Raw genomic sequence first — 10574 nt, 5'->3', positions numbered from 1 at the left:
TGGTTTCTTGGGAACCGGGACTATTGTTGCTGCCTTGAGACATCCTGGGACCCAGGATGAGGCCAGAGACAGGTTAAAGATGGTGGTGAGAACTGGAGCTAGTTCAGCCGCACAGTCCTTGAGCACCCGTCCCTGGACTCCATCTGGGCCTGCTGCCTTCCTGATGTTGATGTTGCGTAGGATGAGTCTGACCTCATGAGTGCTCAGGACTAGGGTGGAGCCGTCAGAGGGGAGAGGGGGCGACACCGGGTCCTTGTTGTTCCTGTCAAAACGTGCGTAAAAGATGTTTAACTCCTCCGCTAGGGGGGCGCTGCTGTTGACAGGGGGGGATGTTCTTCCCTTGTAGTCCGTTATTGCCCTAACGCCCTCCCACACCTGCCGGGGGCATGAGGCGCTGTTGAACTGAGCTTCAATGCGGGTCATGTATGCTTGCTTGGCAGAACTGATGCCTTTCTTCAGGTCGGATCTTGCCGTGCAGTATGCATTGGTGTCACCGGTTCTGTATGCTGCATTCCTGGCTCGTAGTAAGGATTTTACTTTAGGTGTCATCCAGGGTTTAACGTTTGGGAAGACACAGAATTGTTTCCAGGATGTAACAATATCCACACAAAATTTGATGTAGTCAAGGACTGAGACAAGATAATTATTCAGAGACCTACGTGTCAACACACCCAGTCCACTGAAAATGTCCCAGTCTGTGGAGCTGAAGCAGTCCTGGAGCCTAGGGATGGCGTCCTCAGGCCAAATCCTGACAGACCTGACTTCGGGCCTACTGGCTCTGATTTTGGGTGAGTGCCAGGGGTGCAGGAGGAGCGAAACATGATCAGAGAGACCTAGGTGGGGGTACGCCTGGGTTCTGTATGCATGGGCTATGTTGGTATAAACCTGATCAAGTGTGTTGCTCCCTCTGGTAGCGCATTTTACATTACGGTGGAAAGAATGAAGTACAGACTTTAAGTCAGCATGATTAAAATCCCCCGCTGCAATAAAGATACTGTCGGGATGTGCCAGCAGGCTATTGTTTACAATGTCCTGTAGCCTTACTGGTGCCAGTTTAGCATTGGCGTCGGGTGGAATGTAAACAGCACAGATGTAAACAGAAGAGAATTCTCTTGGTAAGTAAAACGGTCTGCATTGGAGCAACAAAAATTCCACGTCAGGGCAACAATGTTTGCTAACAACTGTGACATTGGTACACCACGAGTCATTGGTATAGATACACAGACCTCCTCCTAGCTTCTTACCCGAGTCAGCTGTTCTGTCTGCTCGATAGGCAGTGCGGCCATCTAGCTCAATAGCCGAGTCCGGGGTCTTTTTATCCAGCCAGGTTTCCGAAAAGATTAAGCTGCAGCAGTTCTTCATGTGTTTTTGTGAAACTAGTTCCAGTCGGATCACATCCACCTTGTTGCGGATCGAACGGACATTTGAGAGAAAGATGGTAGGAAGCGGGGGTTTGAATGGGTTCGCTTATAAGCTGCTGTTTGGTCTTTCTCATGAATCGCATCACCCAAGACCTCGGTCTGAAGGAATAACAGAACCGATGACACACATTTTGGATACGTCATGTGAAATGCGTAGTAGTACGCCATGACGTACAGGACCGACTCAGCAAGACTGCTCCTACCAAAGGACACAACAGGGGCATTTCCGGCGCAGAGGAAGCAGTCCTCCTCTCCTACCAGGATGAACGGTGTGGCTAGTGGCCGTCTTCTCAGATACATTTCTGGGGCCTCTGTGGGCTGAACATCAACACAAGATTACATTACACTTAGCTGACGAGTACTGCAGTTACAGTACAGTTACAGTACGACTTACAGTTAGGCCTATTTACAGGGTATTGGTTACAGTCCCTGGAGCAATGTGGGGATTGGTGCCTTGCTCAAGGGGACCTCAGCCATGGAGGGAGGAAGAGACTAGTAAGGATGGGGATTGAACCGGCAACTCTGTGATCTACCGTCCAACGCCCTAACCATTACACCATGGCTGCCCAAAGATAAAGCTAAAGATAAAGCAAGACTTTATGCTCAAATGCTCAAGGACACTTTAATGGTGAATTCAGAGTGAGGCTCAAACCTGCCAAATGTTAAATGATAATAAGGATGGATACATAGGCTACATAGATATTTTATCTTGCATAAGGTTATGTAATTAAGTTGGTTCACCCGCAGAACATGAATGAGTGCCTCTGATGGAGATGACATCTTCTTTGGTGCGGGGTAATAACCAGAAGGGAACATATCTGGCAGGGAGATGATCAGGTCAATGGCTTGCTCATCTACAGAGAGAGAGAGAGAGAGAGAGAGAGAGAGAGAGAGAGAGAGAGAGAGAGAGAGAGAGAGAGAGAGAGAGAGAGAGAGAGAGAGAGAGAGAGAGAGAGAGAGAGAGAGAGAGCGAGAGAGAGAGAGAGAGAGAGAGAGAGAGAGAGAGAGAGAGAGAGAGAGAGAGAGAACTGAGTTACTTAGAGACAGAGTAATTGGAGCTACTCAGTGAAGTAACAAATAGTGCAATTTGCAATTGTAATTTCAGAAGGATTGCAAAACCTTACCAGCAGGTAGTCCCATCGGTGGCTTCAGGACCTTCTTATAGACACCATAAAAGGAGAGTTTGGTTCTGTAGTCTGCCCAGCGCTCCTTCAGCTCTTTCACATAATGCACGTTGTCCTTCGCCACTATTCGTCTCAGCTCCTCAAGAACCTTGACATTATATTGCAAAAAAGGGGATTAATACAACATGTTTTTCTTAAAATACAAGGATACAGGCTGACCGGTACATTCTTCCTTTAATTCTGAGTAGTGAGTGTACTTACATGGTCTATGTTCTTGAAGCACGAGTAGGCCTCAAGGATTTTGCCAGGTCTGTCGGCTTCCTTGAGGGTCTCCGAATCGATGAACTGCCTTCTTCCCTCAAATTCAAGTTCAAGGAGCTGTGAGACATCGTCTTGGTTTTGCTTATTCTTCCGGCACATCTCTTGAAGATGTCTGTAGTGCCTAGCCTGAGCCATCCTACTGTCGTGTCCTAAGTTTAAATAGGGATAAAAACATCACATCATTACATTTTTAATCTCAATCTCAATCAATGACTTGTCAGAACTGAAACGTATCGGTTTTTGTTCGGTGTTTCTTGCACGGTTGGCTAGAAAGATAACCCATTGGGGCAACCTACCAACAGAGTCCCCCTTTTATAAACCATAGCCATCATGAGACCATTTGTATGAGAGGAGACAGAGCGCTGAAGACATAAATAAATGAGGATAGTTCGTAACAGCAGTATGGCCGTTATCCCGGCTGTTCTGCTGACAACAGACAAATCATTATGCATTCCAAACATATTGCATGCTGCACTGTTCTTCTTGTGCCGTTACGGAAGTACTGTATCTGTGCAGTGTCAAAATAAGCCATGAGAAAAGTGGCTCTAAAAGCTTTATTTTGACTCACAATAAACACATTAGTATAATCAACTTCTCGCAACTGATAATTATCTATAAGTCTATTAGTCACGTTTCCCCATTCTTTTCGAGAGGGTCTGGTTTTACTAATCTGATATAGAGTAAATATAATTTTGCGTGTAAGGCTAAATGAAAATGTGAAATCCAATACACTTACCAACAGCTGCATATTTCACTGGAGTGCTTGTTGATGGGGTGTGGACCTCAGGGAGAGTGGAGGGCGGAGTGTGGACCTCAGGGGTGCTAGGGGTGCTGCTGGGGCTTGCCGTATAGAGAATGGTAGATGTGGTGGAATCATCAGTGTCATCGGCATCCGTATATTTCAGTTTTCGTTTTCTCTTCCCCCTTGCAGGAGTGCCACCCTGGCTTTTCTTCAGTGATCGAACATTGTGGATTCTCTTTTGCAGTCGTTTGTAGACTTCAATCTAGGCAGAAAATACAAAGACCAAGAGCAAGACATTGTCAAATATCCACATTTGCTAAGAAAAAAAAAAAAAAAAAATACGTAATCAGAATAATAAAGCTTTTTTTAATCATACCCTTCTACAACTTGTATCATTAAATAATAATAATAATAATAGCAATAATAATATTGGGTTTAGGTATGTTACCTTACAAGTATGTTACCTAATGTAATGGGTTCATGTATGGGAGACAGTAGAATGAACAACCAAAGGCGTGCGATTTGAGGTACTTTATTACATTGAAAGCAATACTTACCCATGGACGCTGTATGTCGAGCTTATCAGAGAGCATGGGATAGTAGATCACCAGGCGTTTGGCCATGGCTACGAGGTCCTCCTTCGATGGATACTGCTTCTCTTCACAGTGCAATGCCCTCACCGCTGACACCATGTTGGTAATTGTATTCCGGATCAGTCTACATGTTAGCTCTTTGGACAGCTCACACTCTCCTGCTCTACCAAGTCTTTTCAATTGAAAAAAGTAAGATTTCACATTCTCCAATTCACTATCAGTGTATATCACGTATTGGGGGCTTGGCAGTGTAAGTGTTCTGTATGTAGTCCCCCAACTCTTCTCCTCCTCTTTGCTGTCACTTCCCCCACTACTGGTTCCAGTGGCCGCACACTCTGTTCCATTGCTGACCTCAATGGAGGCGGCAGAAGAGCTGCATGAGGCCTTCTCCTGTAAAGGAATCAGCAAAAACTAGTCAGAAAACCCATGCTTAATTAATTAATTTAACAAATAAAAGTTCAGAACATACCAACACAGAGGACAATTGGTTGAACACATAAGACGAGGCAACTTGGTATGAGAGAGAGAGAGAGAGAGAGAGAGAGAGAGAGAGAGATGGGACAAGAGTGACAATACCATACCCCATGATATTGAATAGCCTATTTATAGGCTTATAATAAACCTAGTATAACTCGTAGCAAAAACGAAGACAATAAACCTGACATCACAGTGACACCACTAAATACAAAATAAACATGGGACTAGATACTAAATAATAGCAGACTATTTTAGTGACAGGTGAGTGACAGGATGCACTAGAGTTTTGATGACAGTCATAGGTGTGCACAGATAGGGACGAGGTGGTGCTAAAGCACCTGCCCCTTTGCCCTACTTGTTTTGTTTTTTTAAACCTTTTTTTGTCACAATGTACTCTGGTCCATGTTGACATGATAATCTCCATGCTTCACGATCAAAAGCATGTGAAAATAATGCCCCGATATAATATAGCCTCTCTTCTATAACCTAGTAGCGGGAAGTTCCACATGCCCCCAACTTCAGCACCTGCCCCCCAAAATGTCTGTGCACGCCACTGATGACAGTGAAGTGGTGAGTGTTTTGGCCAAAAGCGAAGGATTGTAGATGGATTATAGTGTGTTTGTATAACCGGACATGGTTAGTGGGTGGCACACTAGATATGAGCATGAACAAAACTGAATCCAATCGCCTAAATACAAAACTTTGCCTCAAACTCCCCAACAGACATTTAACAAAACCCCAGTCCAGTCAAGTACTTTTCCACCGTAGTCTCTGTGCATGTAGGCTACTGTGTGTATGCAAACTGTGTTCCTCTATCCACTGCCATCAATGGATGTGACACAAAAGCGTGTTGCATTGTGCTACACAGCATTCTGGCATGAATGAGTTAACCACTGATTGTACATGAGGTTTAAAAAACTTTGCTTACCACAGGGTGACACAGATCCCATATAGATTTTCTTCGCAAAAAATGGTCCTGGGAAGAGGTCGCAAAGCTTTTCTCTCGAAAGCATCTTCAGTGCCTCCATATTGACATTGGCAGCTGTGTCACAAACGAGAGACAAAAGGTACAGAACATGTACCTGAATCAGATTAATCAACAGATGAGGTTCACTGATGCCCCAGTGACTGTCATTTAACATTATTTTAGTGTGTGGGAGATTCTATTAAAGAGTAAGTGAAAAGTATCTCAGGAAGTATTAGTATTTATTGTGGCTCAAGTCTGCTGTATGAGCTTGCTGAATGCCTTAGACAGGAGGGCGAACAAAACTGTATAGTGAATGCACAGCTGACACCAAGATTGACCCATAAGGTCACTTTCACTTTTGTTACTCACAGCACCATTCACATTATCTTCTGATCTGATCCAGTATTTGTTGATCCAAATATTTTTGGTCCCATTTGTCTAAAAATCCCACTCAGCAAGCTCATACAAGCCAGTATGACAGATTAGTAACAACGATTTTTTTTTTCGACGCAATTGCCACTCTGGCAGCAATATAGGTACAAATAACAAAACAATTCAATTTGGGAGAATTTCACACACACCTAACCTGTAATGAACTAATGATATTAGCAGATACACAAATGAGAAAATCGACACATTCACTTAATTTACATTCACACATGAGCACCATCATCACTGTATCACGTTATCATAATTACCTGTTAAGATGTCTTTGGCCACACGGTCTAACTTATCCATATTGCCGTCCATATGCCCGTTGTGAGCAAAGCAGCTGGAAACAACTCACTCGTTAACTGTGAATAAAAACAAAATACTGTCAAAACAAGCTATACATTAGACAGAAAATCGTGCAGAGCCAGCCTTTAAAACCAAGCAGAATTGTTTAGGTAAAGTATAATCATTAACACTTCACATTATTTACGGCGGAGTATAGCCGCATTAGTCAAAGTAATCAACAGCATGTTTGAGACCAAAAATGGCCAATGCGAGGACGATGTCGCTATGCTCATGCGCCCCCCACGTGTTAACATGCAGACTTATGGCGCATTTCCACTGCAGGGTGCGGAACGGATCGGATCGCAAAGGTGCGGGTCGGATCGCGTTTCCACCGCCAAAAGTGGGCGTGACCCGGACTTTGCCGTACCCGTTCCGACCCCATTCTAGGGACTCCTCCGTTGCGGTACCCAAAACGAGACCAGACGCCTGAAAGGGTACCCTGGAATTCTAGCTACACCCCCCCTCCGTTGATTGGTCGACAGAATCGTCACTTCCGGGTGACACGGTGATAAAAACAAACAAACAGTAGCCTCGAGGTATTATTCTTTACAATTAACATGTCGCGTAAAAAGCTTGCTTGGGCGAACAAGGAGGTGGAGACGTTCGTCTGCATTCTTGCGGAGGAAGACGTTGTTTACGATGTTTACGTAGCTGCCGCGGCGATTGACATCCGGCCTACCACCAAGGGTACTGTCGGCAGTGGAAACGCGACCTCGGAACTGAGCTGGGCTATACTGCCCCCTCCCTACCGCCCCTTTGCGATCGTTCCGCACCCTGCAGTGGAAACGCGGCATAAGGGCCCTTACATAGTCGACGCGAGCGACGCGCGTAAGCGACGTGAGTGACGCGAGCGTCGCGCTTCCTTTCATAGTCTACACAGCATACGCGAACGTCGCGGGCAATGCATGACATGCAATACACCACTCACGCCATGGGTGGCAGCAGAGTCACCGGTGTTTTCGCGGGGGGACGTTCGAGGTGACGTTCCGATCAAAGTGGCTACGGAAGAAGAGATGAAGCGCAGAGATAGGCGGTGGTATGTGCGCCCTTTAAATACCACACGAGATCAGGATGGGGAATTTGTTTCTCTGGTGCTTCCAATGCGAAGCATGGACGAGGAGAGGCATTTCCAGTATTTTCGGATGTCGGCACCAAAGTTTGATGATCTCCTTTCGCGAGTCATCCGATATCTTCCCGACTCTCACCAAAACCGGCCCTTGTCAGGGAGCAGCTGGCAGATTATTTTTTGTCAGATGCTGGCGTGTTTCCCCACCAGTACAATGTGCTACGATTGGGTATGCGCACTGACCAATAAATGTATATACATTGGTCACTTGGAAGCATGACTTTTGATTCATTAGTTATGTTACACAAGTTACCTAATTTGGTTTACGTCAAACTCATTAATTCATATCCATATAAAATGTTTATACAACGAGCTATTGCCTTGACAGATGAATGAATTATTTAAGTGTAGGCCTATAGCCAAAGGCTTTAAGCTATAGCGCATAATGTCCACAGAAATTATATGGTAGCCAACATTATTAGAGAAAAGGGGTTTATTTATCAAATACAGAAAATAGTCCCACCATACACGCACACATTTTTCATTCACTACACACTCACGCTTTCAAATTTCATTCACTCAAAGAAGCTACTGAACTTATGTTTCAAATTGAACGTGAACACAAAACATTACGTAATTAATCAAATAGGCTAACAGTAAAACAAATAAGGCCAGTAATAGAACGAATATCGGGTGACAAGAAGATCATTAAAATGGCTCACAATCCCGCATCAGCTGTTTGATGTCGCGCATCCAAATAGCACTTTGACCCTGTGGAAGGGTTCGCATAAATTGGCACAGATAATTAGTAAAAGAGACGTCAAGTCATTCTTATCACGTTCCCGCATCCTCTCATATGTTCTTCTGTAAATATAACCTATAGTAGTAATAATGTACAATATTTGCAGTATCGCCCCCACCGACTACGCTTGGTATTGCATGGATCGGCGCGTCGCGTATCAAAAATTTGGAGGACGCGTTTTGCTACGCTTCGACGTTTAATGGCGGCCGAAGCGTCGCGTCGCGTAGCCTTTTGGACGCGTAAGCGTAGCGTTGCGTCGACTATGTAAGGGCCCTAAAGGGAAACCTTATACTTGGGGATTCACGATGTCATTCATGCCAACCATTGCCAACAAAAGACAGCATGTATAACATATAATTAGCCGAGTAAAATATATCATGCGAGGTTACTACATATCATGCGAGGTTACTACATAAGGCAAACTGCACCAAAGTTTGCCTTATGTAGCATTAGCCATCTGGAGATTGTGCAAGGTGCACGAAGCTTTAGCCCCCTTTTCCAATAGGTTTATTTTTTTAATTTACCGGAACCTCGACTCCGTTAAAAATGTACTCAAATGATCTTTGACTGAAATAATCTCCAACCCTCATACACACCTGATAGCGTATCTGTATCTTCTGATATCTCCTCTTCTCACGTCCTTGCAGCAGCAGTAGTGTTGGCTCGTTCGTTCGCGAACCGGTTCGAATGACCGAGTCTTTAGGACGAACGAACTGAACCGGTTCGTCTCTCTCGTTCGTTCGGTCGTCTCGTTCACCATTCGATTCACCGGAGACTCGACTGAACGAACGAACGAGTTTCCGGTAGCACTAACTCCTCTGAGTCTGACTGACTCAACTGAGAACCGTGCAATGGTGTGCATTCCATGATGCAATTCACCGTTTCCGGAAACTAGGCTGAATCGCGAACGACTCCTCCACGTTCAGTCGAGGAGGAGTCGTTCACGAATCGTATGTTCGTTCAGCCTGGTTTCCGGTAGCGGTAAATCGCATCATGGAATGGACCCCATTGCACGGTTCTCAGCTGAGTCAGTCAGACTCAGTGGAGTTAGTGCTACCGGAAACTCGGCTGAACGAACGAATGAACGAACGATTCGCGAACGACTCCTCGTGGCGAACTGAATCACGCGAACTGGGTCACGGAAACGAATCATTGAATCCACCACTAAGCAGCAGCAGCCAGGGTAAAAAGAACGCGCGTATATTTTTCAACGGAAAAGTCGTTAGGCGAATCCAAGTCAGCCCGAATTGGGAGTGCATGGAATTGTGAAATAAAATCGAAGAGTTATGAAGTAGTCAACTATAGCAGTCAATAAAAGTTTCGTCTCCAGGTTTGAAAAATAAATTGACTATTTGGGTAAAAGAGGCTGGGTGCAATCACACAATTCACATTAGGTCAGTCACCCCAACCCCCCGGTTTTGTATGGAATTGTCCATCGCGAGAAAGCGGGAAAGCGAAAACGCGGGATCTCAATCAATCAATGCATAGTTAGGAACACTTTGTGAAGATGGCTGGTTGGCGATGTGTGATTTGCTTTGCATTTATTGCACTGACTTTAAAAGTGTTTTTAAGCCATATTACAGTTTTTTCCTATCGTTTTAGGCAATTTACCTAAACCATGTTCACATTCCCTAAACACTTCACACAGTGAGCATACCAGTAGACCATGTGAACCAAACTGTGGTTACTTGCCCCTATGCTAAGATACAAATGCTGGCAATGACGCCTTCTTCCAAATTTCATGGATACCTGCCCCAGTTCACTACCGGCAAAACGCTGTGGAACTACAGCATATTTTACCAATGTTTAGATACTCTGTTCAAAACAGTGAACTTTCTGTTCAAAACCTAACTTATCAGTAATTTAGATCACTGTAGATGGAAAGATGCTGCATTTGGACAGACAAATGAAGTTACATTTATACATTTTATAAAAAATATTTAGTTTATAGTTTATTTATTTTATTTTACAGTAATTTAGATTTTTTTCCCCCTGTGCACCATAGTTCTTGGTGAATTGGCATGGAATTACTTTTTTTACGTAAAAGCAACACTACATACAATGATCTGTACAAAACACAGAGGATAAGTTTTGCAATGCAAAACACCTGGTGGTCATTTCAGCTAAAGACCTACTCAGCTAAAGACCTACTCAGGTGTTTTACATGTAATTTGTGCCTCGTTGAAAAAGGGCCTTCTTTGGCATTTGCTTTGGACTTCTTTACGTAGTTGGTATAGGAAAATGGATGCAGCAAGAGCAAGAGGCAGAGGCAGAGGCAGAGGAA

The 10574-nt window shown here is 44.4% G+C and overlaps 1 protein-coding gene across 1 annotated transcript; it reads right to left on the bottom strand.

Moving 5' to 3' along the window:
* Window positions 1-1391: 1391 nt before the first annotated feature.
* Window positions 1392-4300, bottom strand: LOC132459042 (uncharacterized). The gene is made up of 6 exons (XM_060053427.1): window positions 4166-4300; window positions 3603-3870; window positions 2807-3015; window positions 2546-2693; window positions 2163-2275; window positions 1392-1739 (listed from the first exon to the last, which is right to left on the bottom strand). The coding sequence occupies exons 1-6, from the start codon at window positions 4298-4300 to the stop codon at window positions 1392-1394; spliced, it is 1221 nt and encodes a 406-aa protein (XP_059909410.1).
* Window positions 4301-10574: the final 6274 nt, after the last annotated feature.

Source organism: Gadus macrocephalus, chromosome 6 (assembly GCF_031168955.1).
Source record: "Gadus macrocephalus chromosome 6, ASM3116895v1".
In the NCBI taxonomy this organism is placed as follows: domain Eukaryota; kingdom Metazoa; phylum Chordata; class Actinopteri; order Gadiformes; family Gadidae; genus Gadus; species Gadus macrocephalus.
Note: the sequence above shows the minus strand (reverse complement) of the source record. Positions and strands in the feature narration are given on the sequence as shown.